This window comes from Xiphophorus couchianus, chromosome 22, assembly GCF_001444195.1.
Source record: "Xiphophorus couchianus chromosome 22, X_couchianus-1.0, whole genome shotgun sequence".
In the NCBI taxonomy this organism is placed as follows: Eukaryota; Metazoa; Chordata; class Actinopteri; order Cyprinodontiformes; family Poeciliidae; genus Xiphophorus; species Xiphophorus couchianus.
Window position 1 is genome coordinate 285,785 of NC_040249.1, and position 17,733 is coordinate 303,517.

The 17,733-nt window shown below is 44.5% G+C and overlaps 1 protein-coding gene and 1 long non-coding RNA gene across 2 annotated transcripts in view; one reads left to right on the forward strand and one right to left on the reverse strand.

Moving 5' to 3' along the window:
• bean1 (brain expressed, associated with NEDD4, 1) overlaps nt 1-13,356 on the forward strand; it is a 48,134-nt gene extending 34,778 nt beyond the window's left edge. The window contains exons 3-5 of the mRNA XM_028007436.1: nt 2,813-3,016; nt 3,156-3,297; nt 10,925-13,356. Coding sequence (XP_027863237.1) covers nt 2,813-3,016; nt 3,156-3,297; nt 10,925-11,330 — 752 coding nt within the window. The 3' untranslated portion in view covers nt 11,331-13,356. The remainder of the gene's footprint in view (nt 1-2,812; nt 3,017-3,155; nt 3,298-10,924) is intronic.
• LOC114138275 (uncharacterized) lies at nt 7,608-8,561 on the reverse strand. Its single transcript, XR_003594180.1, has 3 exons — nt 8,163-8,561; nt 7,764-8,071; nt 7,608-7,682 (listed from the first exon to the last, which is right to left on the reverse strand). It is a non-coding gene; the product is annotated as an uncharacterized LOC114138275 (long non-coding RNA).
• Nucleotides 13,357-17,733: the final 4,377 nt, after the last annotated feature.

Sequence of the window (17,733 nt, forward strand, 5' to 3'; positions counted from 1 at the left end):
ATGAAGATTTTACCAGAAGCATCTCACCACTTTAAAGATAGAGATAGAGATAAATCTTTATTGTCATTGTCACAAGGACAACGAAATTTAAAAGGTGCCATCAGTCAGTGCATATGCTTAAAAAACAAAAAATAACTGTCTCACAATTCACACACAATGTAAGAATGAACAAAAAACTGATAAAAAAAAACAACTAATAAATAAGAACAGCCACATTCTCACATACATCATTCATGATGATTAATGGTTGTTTTTGATTGCATTTAGTTTTGTTATTGCTATCGGGTAGAAACTGTCTCTGAGACGGTTGGTTCTTGTTCTGATTCCTCTGTATCTTCTGCCTGAAGGCAGCAGTGCCACTGGCCAGCAGTCGTTGAGGCAAGAGATGTGGGGTTTTTTGGGTATGGGGACTATGGTGGAAGATTTCAGGCAGGATGGGACTGTAGACACGGCTAGGGACTGGTTGAAGATCCATCAGGTCCAGCAGCCTTCCTTGGGTTGACAGCCCGCAGTGTGCGCCTCACCTCGTGCTCCTCTACAACGAGGAGTGTGGTGTTGTGGGTCGCTTGGTTTAGTGTGGCTGCCTCTGTTGGCTTCACCTCAAAGCGGGCAAAGAAGAGGTTCAGCTCCTCTGCCAGCGTGGCGTCGCCTTCTGCAGCTGCGAGGTTGGTCCTGTAGTTGGTGAGATGCTGGATTCCCTGCCACACCTGCCTGCTGTTGTTGCTGTCAAGGTAGCCCTCTATCCTCCTCCTGTAGTCAGATTTAGCCATTCTGATGCCGCTCTTCAGGTTAGCTCGGGCTGTACTGTAGACGGTCCTGTCCCCAGACCTGAAGGAGGTATTCCTGGTCTTTAGCAGTCGCTGGACCTCCTGAGTCATCCAGGGCTTCTGGTTTGGGAAGACCCGGATGGGTTTATCCACAGCTACAGTGTCAATACAGTTCTTGATGTAGCACAGTACACTGTCTGTAAAAACCTCCAGGTCCTGATGTTCAAAAACATCCCAGTTTGTCCTGTCGAAACAGTCCTGCAGCTGCTGTGTCGCATCCTTGGGCCAGGATTTGATGGTTTTGGTGATGGTTGGAGCAGTTTTCCTGAGGGGGGCAAAAGCAGGAATTAAATGCAGGGACAGGTGATCGGACTGACCCAGGTGAGGAAGTTGTCTAGCCCTGTAGCCTAGCTTGATGTTGGAGTAGACTTTGTCCAGAGTGTTAGCCTCTCTTGTAGCACACTTTACATGCTGGTGGAATTTGGGGAGCGCTGTCTTCAGGTCTGCATGGTTGAAGTCCCCCGCTATGATGTGCACAGCATCTGGATAGATGCTCTGCAGATGGCTAATGCTGCCATGCAAAAGTCCAATAGCTGTTTTAGCATTAGCATCTGGTGGTATGTAAACAGCGACTACCGTGAACTCTCTGGGGAGGTATATTGGTCTACATCTAACAGTCACATACTCCAGGTCTGGGGAGCAATGGCTGATGACAGTCGCTGTGTTAGTAACCAGGTGTTGTTCATGTACATACAGAGCCGTCCTCCTCTGCTCTTACCGGAGTCTTTCGTTCTGTCGTGGCGCTGTACTGTGTAGCCTGCTAGCTCGATGGCAGAGGCCGCTACGTCTGGATGCAGCCAGGTCTCCGTGATCAGAAGAATACAGCTGTCCTTCACTGCGCTGTGAAATGCAGCCTGTAGTCTCAGTTCATCCATCTTGTTTGCAAGGGATCTGGCATTTGAGAGAAACAGGCTGGGGAGCGGTGGTTTGTGTGGATGCCTCCGTAGCCCAGCTAGCACGCCGGCCCTGCAGCCCCAGTTCTGCCTTCTCTCTCTACACCGCTTCCTCCCTGCTGTGATGATAATCCACTGCGCGCTGGGGCTCCTCGCTATGTCCCCTGGAATGTTGAACAAGCGTTGAAAATCAGCTGTAACATCTAGTTCGTAGCGGGCACCGATTGTCAGGAGATCGTCCCGACTGTATATTTTGTTTGTCCGACATGACGAGTACGGAACACAAATCAACACGTACACAAGCAGCCAAACATTGCACCGACCGAGAGAGCAATGATCCGCTGCAACTGCGTGCGCCGCCATCTTGGGAAAAAAAGATCTGACTGACTTGATGACATGACAAAATGTGCTTAATATTCATACATTTTGAGGAAAGTACACAGTGTGTTATTAGTATTAATAGAGACTGGAGAACAATGTCTTCAAGGTTGCTTGAAATAAAATAATTTTGTTATCCCCCCCCACCATTAATAAAAAAAGACTTTTGGGCTGACCATTCTAACTGTAGAGAGCTAGTCATGTAAGAATCCTTTTTTGCAGAATTTTGGACATTTTCTTATGTTTACAGGTTTTGTTAAGTGATGAAAGCCTTTACCAGACAAATGTACATAAATATCCAACCCTTAGGATTGCATGGTGTTGGATTGAGAAATGTAAGGTGAAAAATCTGTGAGGTAGAGCAGAACAGCGAGTCTCCAACCAGACTCTGCTGAAATGTTATTAGTTGCAATGAATTCAACAAAGGTAAATTTTCCCAGGAACCATATAGTTTTTGATAAAAATGACAAGTAACATAACATTTTAAGGTAATAACATAAGTGAACAAGCTTTAATTGTGAAGAACAAAATCAATTTCTGTTCTTCTCATTTGGTTGTTCTGATATGGAGTGAGGGTGCCAAACAGGAAAAATGTCAAATCCTGTTTACATCTACGAACATTCTTAAAGTCCCTTTGCATGCTAACAGTCTGTCAGTGTAGAGATGAGCCGTCTGGGTTGTCTGAGCTTCCCGTCGCTGTGTGCGTCCCTGTAGTGAGCTCCAACCAGAGCCATGGGGAATACCCAGACTGCCGCAGCGAGAAGGAGTCCGGAGGGGAGGCGTCACTCCTGGTGTCTCCGCTGGTGGTGGCTGGGATTGTTATAGGACTGGTCCTCTTCCTCTCCTGCATCACCATCATCATCGGCAGCCTGCGGAAAGACAGTCGACTCAGAAACCCACACTTTGGCGCCAGCTATGGTCAGAGTCTTTACCAGACGTTTCTGTTAAAGTCTCAGAATGTTTCAACTGTGAAGCAGCACTGAGTGTGAGGTGAAAGCATAAAACTGTACAGCCACATTAGCGTTTATTTCCAGAGTAACACGAGGTTTGCCTGCAGGACAAGATGGATTTTCCTTTGGGGGTTCAGCAGGGGAACTGAGGTCTAGCTGCATAGAGGACTTTCCTCCTGCCTTAGACTTTGACTCCTTCAGAGAGAGTCTTCCACAGATTACCAGCCTGTATCCTGACTCTCCACCACGGTGAGTAACATGAATATGTATGTACCAAACTTCCCACTGAAGATCTGTGACAAAACCCATACAGATGTGGATCTACTGTTGCCATCGCTCAATCAGCAATATGTTTCCTTTGGTGTGGTCCTTTAAAATGATTGACAGAAAAGATGTCTTATTCCAAAGCAGTGGCGAATAAATGCAAACAAGCACCAAATTTTGAGGTCTAGCTCTCTAGCTCCCAAAAAGCATAGTAACACAAAAATAGGACAGAAACTTTCCTGGTTAAATGTTGAAATAGAAAAGTGTCTGTTATTTTTTTTCTAGATAGATAGATAGATTTTTACCTGAGGGTTATTGTTAAGCTCTTGATTGATGTTAAAATCTTGTTTTGTCGTTGTCAGAGTCGGTCCTAGCCTGTTGGGCGCCCTGGGTGAACCACCTTTCCACCGCCCTTCCCCCGCTTCTTCTCAGCTCCCTGCGCTCCAATTCCTATACTTCAGTCTCTAATAACTGAAACATGAGTGCTTTAAAATGTCCCATTCCAGTTTCTTCAAATAATCCTATTCATAACATCCAAATCTGTAAGATAAGATAGATAAGATTTATTTGTCATTGTCATCAACAGATTACGAGATTGAGATTTGCTGTTGTATCTTGTACCACATTCTCTCTAATAGAGCTTTAATATCAAACAATGAATATATAAGAAATTAGACTATTGTAAATTACACTGTCAGCAATCTGATACATTCTGATAAGTAGACTCAGATTGTACTTATTAACAATTTACTAAATTGTAATGTTTAAGGACTTCAGCACTTAAATCTTGTTTTGACTTTCACTCTGGGCACAAACAAAATAATCTGAAAACCATAACTTCAACAATTAATCTTAGACAAATTAACATGATTTTGAAATACTTTTCCTTAACACATATTTCTTTACAATTAGTTATCACACTGAATAAAATACATAACATAGCTTCACAAATTTCTGCATGTGTAGGGGAAACCAACACATGCTTCGAGGGCAAGCCTGTCAAACCTGTCAGACTTCGAAAAGGGCAAAATAACCCACTAGCGTGCACTACCGAGAGCGAGCGGCAGAGTGAAATGTACTCTTTATAACGTAAAAAACTGTTTATAAATCACATTAGGACTCTTGCTCTAACATCCGCACGGTTCAAATACATTTTGAGGGAACATTTGTGTGTTTGGTTGACCATTAATCTGACCTGATAAGACAACTGAGATTATGCCAAAGGTAAAGGCCAGCTGTGGTGTCAGTTTCCTTGGTTTGAGCTGTCTTCCTCATCTGGTGCCCTTTGAATGGTTTGTGCAGCTCCATATGTATGTGAGGATATGTGTGTAAACTGTTGGTTGACTGTTGTGATCTGGAGCCTTAGATTTGGTCCAGATCTCAGTGCTGGAGGTTTTATCTGTACCTCTGTCTGCATACAAACACAGAGAGATGTCAGTCCCAGATTGCCAGAGTTGTGTGTAGCCTGTGTAAATGTCTGGTGGGACCAGCGGACCAGCAGGGCAGGGCTGTAAAGTGGTGGAGGGCAATGGCCCCCTCTGCTGGGATTCACCCTGTCCAGAACTGAAGTAAACTCTGTTTAAAGCTGGTGTTGAGAAAGACTCGCCTGGTTCCTGACGACCTACATCCAGGTGTCCCAACCTTCTTCCCCCTGTGAATTAGCCAGACTGAGCAGCCTGCAGCCAACTAGTTTCACAGAGCACACCTGTAAATTACAACGTGCATTTGTTATTGAACCAGGTTGGTTTTAGTGACTCGGCGAGTCCCAAGGATGTTGTTTTACATATGGGCTACCAGCAACCTATAAAACATTTTCCACCTCTTCCTCTCCAGAATCAAACATCAGAGCTATTTTACAACCATCAAAGAACTGTAAGGTGACTCATTAATTGAATATCCACAACATTTTTTAGATTTTCTTAATGCTAAATATTTTATTAGTAAGGCATTTTTGCAAGGGTCAGTACAGCTTAATTCAGTAGCAGAAATAATCAAATAAGTAAAATCAATCACCTAGTCTATTTTTCATCAATACTGACACTGAGAACTGAAAAGGGAACCTTTGAGAGAGACGGACGGAGTGTGGCGTTTCGAACCCCAGACCTGGCCTGATGATGAAGAAGGTGTTGCAGCAGGAGGAGGAAGTTGATCAATGAAGGCAGGGATCTCTGTAGGTCTGATGAGCTTCTTCTCCGCATGAATGGTGAGGTCACACAGGACTTGGTTGCTGGCAGGAAGGAAGACACCAGTTCTTCTTCTTTGCCTTTATCTTCATCTTTGTCTTTGGGGTCTGAACCCAGCTGATGAGAGAAGTGCGATTGGAAGCCACATGTTGCGGGGCTGACGGGTTGGTCCCCATGCACAGGACAGTATTCGGCTCCCTGGCCCCGGCTCTTCTTCAGCTGCAGAGTTCTTTGTCCATCTCGATCTTGGCTCGAAGCTGCCTGGAGGATCCAACTAAAGATTCCTCTTTTGCACTCACCTTTTATAGGGTTTATCCACCCTTCGGTGGGTTTGCATTGGCTAGCACTGATGTTGTGCTTGTTTCACATATATCAGGAGGAGTGCTGGTGCCTCTCCAGCTAACGTTCCGGGCGAGAGGCGGGGTTCACCCTGGACAGGTCCCCAGTCTGTCGCAAGGCAACACAGAGACAGACAGGACAAACAACCATGCACACACAAACACACACCTAAGGAGAATTTAGAGAGACCAATTAACCTGACATTCATGTTTTTCTACTGTGGGAGGAATTGAACCCTGGACCATCTTGCTGCAAGGTACCAACTGCGCCACTGTGCAGCCTTTTATAGTGCTGATGAGAAAAGCCATAAATGTTATGAGGTGGTGGAGTGTAGTGGTGAGGCAGACACTGAGAATCCAGGTAGACGTGTGAATGATGGTCCAAAATTAGTCCACAAAACCAGGCAGCACGACAGAGCAGAAGCCAGGGCTCAACATCGGTAGCAACTGGTACATAGAAGACGGAAACAAACGCGCGCACACAGGACAGACGCCAAAATGAGACGATGACCTGACAAAGACACAGAGACACAGGTGACACTAAATACACAGGAGGTAATCAAGGAATGAGACACACCTGGGAACTAATCAAGGGGAGACAGGACAACACGGAGACGCAGAGACACAGAAAACTCGAAATAAACACAGAAAAACACAAATCCTAATAAAATACAATTGTACTTCAGAGCTACAGTGATTGTTCTGCATAAATGTTGCATAAAAGTGATAATTACTTCTTCCTGCTGCTGCTTCATGCTGATAAATCAAATCAGGCATCTCACACAGACACACACACACACACATTGGTATGTCTTTCTATCTTCACAGTGACTTTGCATTGACTTCCATTGATTTTTTTGTTTATTTTTCTAGCCTCACCCTAAACTAACTGTTACCAGAACATGCCTTACCAGTAGTGGGTCCTCACAATGTCATATTTGTTGGAAAAATGGGCACTACAAGATGAAAAATGCTAAAACACACACTTACAGTAATAACCTGTTTATTGTTCTCTTCTTCCACCTATTTGAAACCACTGTGAGGCAGTAAAGAGTAGGGATACACCAGACAGTGTTGCACACTCGTTGACACATACACACTGACACAGCCCGACCACATGCTGTGTGGACTCGTCGGCAGCTCAGCTCTGAAGCGTCACAAGCGTTGCACGAAAACGTGCCAGACGGTTTCTGTTTCTACACTCTGGTAAATGTGGTTGCAGAGCAGCAGCGACACAGAATGGATGCAGCCGACCATTGTGTTGAAAGGAATCGATTTCATTCAGAATGATCCACAGCCCTAGTTAAAAAGCTCTGTAGCTCCATGAAACTCTCATATAAGCTACGTTTCCATTGGCCGTATAAATGTTCAAATTGGAATTACGAAAATAAATTTGCTTAATGAAATTGTCACGAATTGCGGGGTGTGGTGGTGAGGCAGACGCTGTAGACCCAGGATGTGATAAATAAATGATTTTAATGATGAATAAGTCCACAAACGTTCTGGTGGTACACCGGTAGCAACAGAAATGATTCTTTGCAAACAAACATGCAGACAGAAATGACGCGACAAGGACCTGACAGAGACGCAGACACACAGGTGGCATTAAATACACGGGAGGGTAATCACAGAAACAAGACACACCTGGGAACAATCAAGGGGAGGACAGGACAACAAAGAGACTCAGAGACACCGAATGTCATGATGGGTTAAGGTTTCTAGCCCACATGCAGAACACAAGACAGGAGAGTAAGAATCAGTTTAAGTGATTTATTAAGGTACACAATTATCAAAGTGTGGGAAGGTGGTCTGGTCCAGGGAATCAACTGTAACGGGCAGCAGTGGTTCACTGCGAGGGGAAAAAGCAGACTGGTGAGTTCAGGGGTCGTGGGAATATGGAAAACTCAGATGAAACACAGGTTGTTCTTACTTGGTGGTGGCTGGATCTGAATCTTGGAGGGTTACTGAGTATGTCCAGGGTCTCGGTCTCTTAGTGGGTCCAGGAACAACGGAGGAGTGCGGCGGAGAACGGACAGGTAGGCTCGGGTGCAACAGAGACACAGAGGAGTGGTTCGACCGCCAGCCGTGGGGTCCAGGAGATACTTGCAAAACAACGGAGAGGTGAGTCTGGGAACTCGGGCAACCAGTGGATACTTTCCACGGCGTCACGAGGGAGGTTCTGAAACCAAGGAAACTGCCAGGATCTGGTCAGCGGGTCCAGAGTGTCAAAGGGATCACCTGAAGGCAACAGAGAAACACAAAGAGAATCAAAGGAAGGCTCAAGGCAACGAGGAACACAGAGACAGGGCTCAAGGGGGCTCAGAGGTACCGTGACTGGCAAACACTCAGGCGACGCTGGACTGGCGGTCAACTCCTTAAGTATGCTCCGCTGATGAGGGTAATTGATGACAGCTGTGGATGATGATGATACCACCGCACTCCAACCGGAACCTGTCGCCATCTGGTGGTAAGAGGTGGAAAAGGCGCACAGGAAAAACCCCACCAAGAGAACCAGAGAACCCCGGAACATAACACCGAAAACTCGAAATTAACACACAGAAAACACAGAACACGACAGAAATGATTGAAAAACGTTTTTGTATGAGGAGGTTTTTCGGTTGCTTCAAAATTACTGCATTTTGCTAACCTGAAATAGAAATATTTTTTCACATCACAAATCATAAGATCAACAGGCAGATGTTGTTACTGCTGAAAAACACAAAGTTGGGAGGATGATGACACATGCTTTTTTAATGACTTTTTGTGTGAACAGACTTATTCACGTGATTTTAATTGCTTCTTATTTTATGGAAACACTGCAATTGTGAAATAGTTTTTCTGACATTTAGCAGAATATCGACAACATTTTGCTCATATTTGTAATGGAAATGCAGCTTCACATTGTCAAAGTTTAGACTCATCCTTTGCACAAGGCAAGCTGCCGGCAACTATCGTTAAAATGTCTTCATTTCCTTAGAGTGAAATTCAACTAAAACAACATCTTCTTCCATCAACTCTCATGTGAAAATGGTTCTGACACACAGGTAACATTTTAGACATCAAGTAAATTGTTTTTTCTTTGAGCCATTCTAGGGTTGCATCAAAACCAGAAGAACAATACAACAACCTCCCACACAACATTATCTGCTGCATAGATATTGTTTGCATGGTTTTCATTGCTGCCATTGTTCTATATGTAGAAATATGTTTATAGTACAACTGTAGAGGGTTGTCAGGTTTGGTCATCTTTAAAGGAAGGAAAGTCCAGGATAGGCAGGTTAAAGCAATAAAAAGTCTTTAATGCTCTTGCTGGCCACCTTACAGATAACCACCGGGTCGACAACGTACTGACAATGCAGATGAACACATTTAGGATCTCACAACAACTGGGGATAACCGCGGAACTAAAATACACAGGGAAAAGTCATCAAGCAAACCAAAAACAGCCGTGAGTAATTACGCCCCGGTGGGGATGAAAAAACGACCAAAAAGAAATACAAATCCACCTCACAAGAATAACTCTAAAGGAACAAAAATACACTTCATGACAAGGGTATTAAAATGTTTAAACTTTTATTTGTTATTTAATGTTTTCTCTAAAGCTAATAAGCTCGGGCTTTGTAAGCGTAATCTCTGCTGTTGATTAAAACAAATTTAATGCATAAACAGTTTCTGGGTATGTTGGCCACACACTGTGACTTTGAATTAAATGAAAGAAAAGCTAAGTAAAAATACTTTTTGGTTGCATCTTAATGTTGTGGTAGTTTTTCTCACAGAAGCTTCCAGGCATTGCTTCATTTGTGTAACTCTCACTGCATTCCACCAGTCAAACGTCAGGCATTGATATGCAAATATGTAAGAGCATCAGGTCCAATGTGGTGATTGGGTTTTTACCGGCCCAGGCAAAATAATTGTGATCCTTAGAGTCCACTGCGCATGTTTACACCTCGTGTTAGCCGCCGCACACTGTCCATCATCTTTTATCCTCACCTCAATGTGGCATGTCTGCACAAGTTCAGCTTCCAAGTAGCCTGAGTAATCATAGAAAGCTTCTTGATAACACCTCCCAGTTCTGACAAGGGTCTCACAAAGGCAGACACCGTGGGTGGTTTGGCTCATACTCAAAATTGTACAGTACAGGGACTGTACAAGTCCCTGGATCCAGGACTTGTACAGATCTAGGATCAGGAAAAGGGCAACTATCTGTGCAGACCCCACACATTCTTCATACACACTGATGTGGTCAGCTGGATGGATGAAAAAGATCCTGACATATTGTTGCACATTGTCCCAGTTGCCTGTGCCAGAGTTTGGAGTACCCTTTGGTAAAATGCTTCATATTTTCATACAATTTAAACCCATCTTCTTGGAGAAATCTGCTCTGCCATGTGATTGTGACTAGTTGACATGGCACCTAAAAAGTCACTGCCCAACTTCCACTGCAGTCTAACAGGTTTTCTTCTAAGATTTAACTCACCTAATATTTCCCATCAACCCTGACCAAGTTTACTGTTCTCCTTGAAGAAAGGCAACTCCACAGCTTGACATTGCCACCACCATGTTTCACTGTAGGGACGATGTGTTCAGGACGACATGTTCAGGACAATGTGCTGTTAGTTTTGCACATCACAAACTTCAATTTTGGTCCCAATGTAACGGGGAATATTGGTCTATCAAATCCTTATAGTTTGTGCTTAATTGTGACAAAAATGTGGAAACGTTATGAATACCTTTAATGGTAATACCTGTACCTGTAACCTACTGTATTTTTCAGACTATGTATAAGCTGCTACTTTTTTCCCACGCTTTGAAGTATGCGGCTTTTCTGTGGATTTTTCTTCAACCACCACGGGGCTCTTTAGCAGGAAGTGAATCATTGTAAGTCAATATTGGAAATCAAAGAAGAAAATGCTAATTTTAATTTAAAACAAGCACATTCTAGCAGCAGGCACGACAGAGAAATGTTTTCAAACTCATCCCCCCTCATTTTTATTTTGTGGGTGCGGTTGATAGTGAGGTGCGCTCTATAATCCGGAAAATACTGCAATTCCCACATTTGTATTAATGTTCTTTCTGCCTTCATCTCTCCAGCTACGATGAGTGTGTGGGACCAGATTTGACTCAGATCTACATACCGACTGGTGACCCGCCCCCATACTCCCTGCTGGACCCGTGCTGGTGCCCGGCAGGCCCAGAGGAGCAGCCTCCACACTCGGGTCCACCAGATGCTTCACAGTACTGTGGAGAGACGTCCGCCAGCACTGCCTGGTCCTCATCGTCCTCCTCCGCTTCCTCCCACTGTTCCCTGGGACTACATGAGCAGGAGCAGCAACACATTACATGTATTTCCTTCCCAATGGAGGCAGCGCCTCCTTATGATGCGGTGCTGGGAGAGCAGGGACAGCCCCTACCTCTCATGCCATGTAACCTTAACAAACACTCAGACAGGGACTATGATGAAAACTCCCAGCAACTCCCAGCCAACCACATCTCCTAAGACCATTAATTTGGTTTACTCAGCTGAGCTCTCAGCTGTCTCCTGGTTATTTAAGCTAACACTTAGTAAGCAGCTGGGCACCAAGCAGTAGAAAGCAACAATGTCTGAATATCTTCCATACAGTTGCTAACACACTATAGCCATTTTAAAGCAAGAGGAAATCTTTTTGTAATAAACAGGTCTTTCATCCGAAATGATGCTTCGCTGAACAACAACCTATTAAGGTACACAGCTCTGTTTTTTCTTTATATTTTTAAGGTTATTATTGTTATTATAGATGGTTATTATAGATGGTGTTTGTCTACCATCTAGTTGAGATGGTCTCAGATTTCTTTAAATTTGCTCTAATATTATGTATTATGTTCAAAACCAACACAGGAGTCTAGACATTAGAGCAGAGTGCTGTTCACCAATGGCAGTTCTGTCATGATGGAGTCCTGGATGAGCCCCCTTTCTCTGCTCATCCCTCATACAATGACATCCACTAACAAAGTAAATATTTACCCATATATTAGTTATGGGGTGTCATTTATTAAAATACACAGTCAAAAATTAACAGCAATAACTAAATATAAGCTAAATATCCCAATCCATTCCAGCTTTAATTACACTATAAAAACAACACAGATGACCAAAGTGTTGTACACTATTATTTTAATTGAGAATTAAATATTTAGCTTAAGAGAATACACATTTAGCTCCTAACTAAATATTTAGTAAACTAGCTAAATATTTAACTCCACATTAAGTATTTGGCTTGCTAACTTGCTAACTAAATATTTAGATTCTTAACTAAATATTGAGTTTGTAGCTAAATATTTAGTTTGTAATTTTGAAGCTAAATATTTAGTTACAAACTAAATATTTTAGCTTGTAACTAAAGATTTAGCTTCAAAATGGCTGACCTGGTCAGTGAGCCATACCAACCATATCAAAACCTGCTAACTTCCTGCATGGCTTTGTAGTAAAATAGGCTGAACTAACCAGTAGTCTACCTGGACATGAGGGGAAAACTAATAAATCGCCATTCTTTCTGTGGAGGTTATTAAAGCTTTCAGCACAGCAGAATGATGATGGTCTGAAATTATTTTTAATGCTAATTAATTCCAGCCTGAAATGTGGAGAGACTCAGCTCCATCTGTTTTGTCATAATTCTTCCGATAAAGGGCTCTGGTTTTAATATCGTGCTAGAACTGGAGCCAAGCAACGACATGTAGCTTGGAGCCTTCCCTCCCTGAGGCTGGACTGATGCAACAAAGACTTTAACACACTAACCTGTAGACTCACTGCAGCTCACTGCTGCTCCACAAATAGAGTTCTGCTCCATGAAGGAAACAGCTGTGAAGCACAACTGAAATTACGGGTTGGAGTTTTATAATGAATCAATCAGTTTATTTGTAAAGCACATTTCAGCAGCAAGACAGTTCAAGGTGTAAAGCACCTTGAACTGTCACAAAATTACAAAGTTCTAAAGAAAACTGTCAACAACTGAACAGACATTATGTTTTCACCAAAATCATACACATAAAATATGTTGGTCAATATTTAATTCATTACAATTCAAAAACAACTCATTCAGGTGGGTTTTTAGTCTTATACAAATCTGAAAAGTGTGGTGTGCTTATGTATTTAGCCTTAAGACATAAGCTATTAATTTGTTAACTTGAATAGCTTAGAGTATATATCCATGTGCTAAAAGGGCCTAGTTAAAGTTCAAATCAAGGTCCAATTGAGAATCTATTGAACAGAATCTATTGATAGTTGATGTTCAGAGTTAGCCTCATCTGGTCTGACTTAGCCTGAGTTACTTTTCATAGAAATATAGTAAAACATGAGCAAAGCTGATAGTCATATACCCAACAAAGCTAGCTTCGAGAAGCTATGGACTGCTAGCACTCAATTCAATACAGAAAAATTGAGAAACAAGTGTGCTCTACCTTCACAATCATCACATGAAATACTAAATCTAACTCTTTGATGTATGAGTTTATAATCTGTAAAAGTGTGGAAAAATCATCAAAGGCTCTGTAGCGAAGGTTCTATGTTCGAAACTTGAGGCTGGTGGAATGTTACACTCGCCACTGTGTGTCGATCAGGACAAACTGAGGAGGGGATTTCCTACTTGTGAAGCTCTCTTTATTTGGTTATTACAACAGTAGTACAGGCTTGGAGTTGGAGGTGTTGATGTGGAGGTGAGGTGATGTGGTCTAAATCACAACAGAAATAAAGCCCACGTTAATTCACTGTACACATTATCAGGTACAAGTTGCTGCAGTGACATCTGCTGGCCACAAACTAACCACACGTATATTGAATGCTACAACCGATAGCTAACAGGCTAACCCACGTGGAGTTAGTAAAAGGTCGCATTAAACCGGCGACTCTTATGCATAAAACATCAACATGTAATACAGACGGAACTACTAAATTAACTGCCTTGATACATATAACAGCAATTACTTACAGTGAGTCAAGAACGCACATCGACCTCAACCGAAACGGTAAGCAGCAGCTGCGTGTCTCAGTTCCCAGAGCTATAATGCTTCGGCAGCTGCTGAATGTGCAATAACGCACTCGCCACCGGGTGGCGCACCTCCCTCTCCCAGTCCAAAGTAATAAACACCCGAACCTTTGTAACAGCCGCCCCCAAATGTACGAAGTACATTTGTTACAAAACAAAGGCGACAAACTAAGTCTTCAATGATGAATCCTGACCGCTGGCTTCTTCAGGTGCCGCAGGAAGAACAACCATCCTTGCTACTGGTCGAGTGTAGACTCTGTCCTTCACTTTAACATCCACCGACCTGATGCGGCCGTCAGCGCTGGGATGCACCTTAGTCACCCGTCCAACGGGCCACAAGGCTCTGGGAAGGTGCAGGTCCATGAGCATGACCACAGCATCCTCGTTCAGGTCAGCTTGAGTGGTCTGCCATTTCTGCCTAACCTGTAAATTGGGAAGGTATTTGTAACCCACGTGACCGCCACGCCCCAACCACCTTCCCTTTAAGCCGTCCCTTTAACAGCTGGGACCCTCATGTGTATTTCCGGGTTTCCACTGTGCTGCTGCTCACTGTGAGTTGTGGTGTTGGTTGTTAATAAAACAATCTCAAATCTCCAACTCGACTCATCGCTGAACGAATTCATCTTTAAAATTCGAGGATCTGCGGTTGGGCTTTGTTGATGCCTGGTTTACCTTCTGATGAGAACAAGTAACATCCACTTCCTCAGACAGTCCGTTACTCGACGGTCAGGTTTTTTTTTCTCCCCCTTCATCGACTCGCTCGCTGACGGAGGATGGCGAGCTACCCACACACCACCTGGTGGTAGGAAAAAGAAAGACACTCTCCACACAGGAAAACCAAACAACACTTTCCATACAGGAAACAAAATAAACTCTAAGGGAGTATCTAAAGGAAAAGAACAATTCTCCCGTTGCTCTTGGACTTTTGAATTACATTTGGTTTTGAAGTATTATTGATTATTTCATTTTTGGTTTGTTCTTTTTCCCCCGTCCTTGTTTCTTTTGAACAATTTCTCTTTGTTTAGTTTTTGCTGTTAGTATTATTATTATTATTATTATTATTGTCATTATTATTATCATTACTATTTCCACTGCAATAAATGGCAATATAAACAAAGCTCCTTGCATCAGTTGCATCAATTATTCACCCAATCATGACTCCATGCCGTACCTATTTCTGATTTTATAGAGTGGTTAACACTAAGCCCTGCAGTCAGACCTGCGCATTTAGGAAGAGCGTTACATATTCCCTGATGAATCTGGACCAGAACTGGTCTGCCAGCACCTGGGAGTGCCGCCAGTGACGCCTGCTGGGAAGTTCAGTTGCCGGGTACACGACCTGAGGCAGCGACCCATCCGGCCGCCCCATCAACAGATGATTTGGCGTCACAGGGTCAGGATCAGCGATACTGGAGGAAACATAGCCTAATGGCTTCGAGTTCAGAATGCCCTCCACTTCTATAAGAACTGTCCTCAGCACCTCCTCGGGCAATGGTTGAGCCCCGACGGTGGCATACAAAGCCATTTTCACGGAGCGTATTTCTCTCTCCCACACTCCACCAAAGTGAGGTGCACCAGGGGGATTAAACTTGAAAGCGATCCTTTGCTTGGCGAGGGATTGCTGCAGGCACGAAGACATCTTTGTCATGGCCTGTTGTAGCTCTCGTTCCGCTCCACGGAAGTTAGTTCCTTGATCTGAGAGAATTTCCGCCGGCGTACCCCGACGGGGTATAAATCTCCTTAAGGCCATAAGAAAGGAGTCAACATCAAGGTGGGTAAGTACATCAAGATGGACTGCCCTGGTAGTCTAACACTTGAAGATTATGCCCCATCGTTTCTCGTTGCGCCTCCCGATTCTGACCTGAAATGGTCCAAAGCAGTCTGTGCCTGTGGAGTAGAACGCAGGCTTGAAGAGGCGTAGACGCACAATTGGCAGGTCGGCCATCTGAGGAACCGTAGGCTTGGCCTTCCATCGTCTGCAGTCAGAGCATCTGGACTGATGACGTCGAACCGCTTCTCTTCCTCGTAATATCCAGAAGTTCCGACGAATATCAGCGAACAATCGTTCGGGACCGGGGTGGCACAAACGACGATCGTAGTCCTGTATTAGCAGTCTGGTGAATGGGTGGTTCGGATCTAGAACAATGGGATGAACCGCTCCTAGCTCAAGATCCGTCGCGTACCTCAATCGGCCACCTACTCGGATTTCTCCTGCTTCATCCAACTGGGGTGCCAAGGCACGCAACCTGCTGTTGATGGCAACCGGCTTGCCTAAACTAAGAAGCCTAATCTCTTCGGGAAAGCTGTCGTGCTGTATCTTATTGATAAGGTGTCTTTCCGCCTTGCGATAATTTTCCGCACTCAAATTTCCATCTGTCCCCTCTGCATCCTGCAGGGTCTGTGCTGTTGACTCGAGCAACTCCTGCCAGTCCTTGTAGGCTTCAGATTCTGAGTTCGGACAGGTAGACATCAAAGTCACACCACAAAAGGCTGACTTCCGAAGTTCTATGGGTTCCTCTTCGAGTGGGGTTGCTGGTGGCGTGGGCCAGTAGTCTGGAGTCTGAAGTAAAAAGGGGGGTCCTCTTGTCCATCTGTTCAGCTCAGACAACTCCTGCAAGGTCTTACCCCGGGTAATGTCATCAGCTTGATTGCTGGCTGAATCTACATAACGCCAGGACTGTGAGTCTGTTAAATCTTGAATCTCCGTCACTCGGGTTCCCACGAATACTTTATAGCGACATGAGTCCGAAAGTATCCATCTCAACACTGTGGTGGAATCTGTCCACAAGGTGGTAGTGTCAATCTTCAGGGTGAGCTCCGCGCTCAACAGCTTGGCTAGCTAGGCTCCTGTTAAGGCTGCAGAAAACTCCAACCGAGGTATGGACAGCTGTCGCCTGGGGGCTACCCGTGAGCGAGCGAGGAGGAAGGCTAGGTGTATTTGTCCCTGACTATCCTCAGACCTGAGGTACGCCACGGACCCATAAACCTGTTCCGAAGCATCGCAGAAGATATGTACTTGTCTGTTGATGATCGAAGCATCTTCAGCTGCATGCGTGTAATGTCTGGGTAAGGTGACCTGGGGCAGTAGTTGGAGTTCACCTTCCCACTGCGCCCATAGTTGCTGTACATCCGGGGGGAGCAACGGGTCATCCCAATCCCGCCGCTTCTCCCGCAGCTGACGAACCAACACTTTGGCCCGAGTCGTGTAGGGTAGGATGTAACCCAGAGGATCGTACTGGGAGGCGAGAACCTTGTAGATGTTCCTCATGGTCAAGGTCCCATAGCTGAGAGGCCTGTGTTTGTAGCCAATGAGGTCTTGCTGAGGGTTCCAGCTAAGCCCAAGTGTGCTTTCAGATGGATCGTGCTTGACTTGGGTCAGCCAGAGCTCTGTAGCAGGGGAACAGGCCTCACTTGGCAAGTGGCTGATCACCTCCATCGCATTACTTGACCATTGACGAAGGTCGAATCCTGCGGAGAGAAGCAGTGCTCTTAGCTTGTCCACCAAGGCCTTTGCTGTATCCACAAATGGTAAGCTTTGTAGCCAGTTGTCGACGTAAAAACACCGCTCCACAGAAAACCGCACATCCTCTCCATCCTGACTATGGTCAGTGACGTGACACTGGAGGGCATAGGTCGCACAACAGGGGCTACAAGTGGTGCCAAAGGGAAGCACCTGCCATTCATAAATGTCTGGTGGTCGGTCCTTGACCTGATCCCGCCACACGAACCTTAAGAGGGGTCTGTCTTCTGGAAGGAGGCGAACTTGGTGAAACATCCCTTTTATGCTGATGGCGACGGCATGTTCCCGGAACCGCAGTAACACTCCTATAAGTGATGCACTGAGGGTAGGTCCAGGTAGTAGGAAGTCGTTCAGATTAAGGC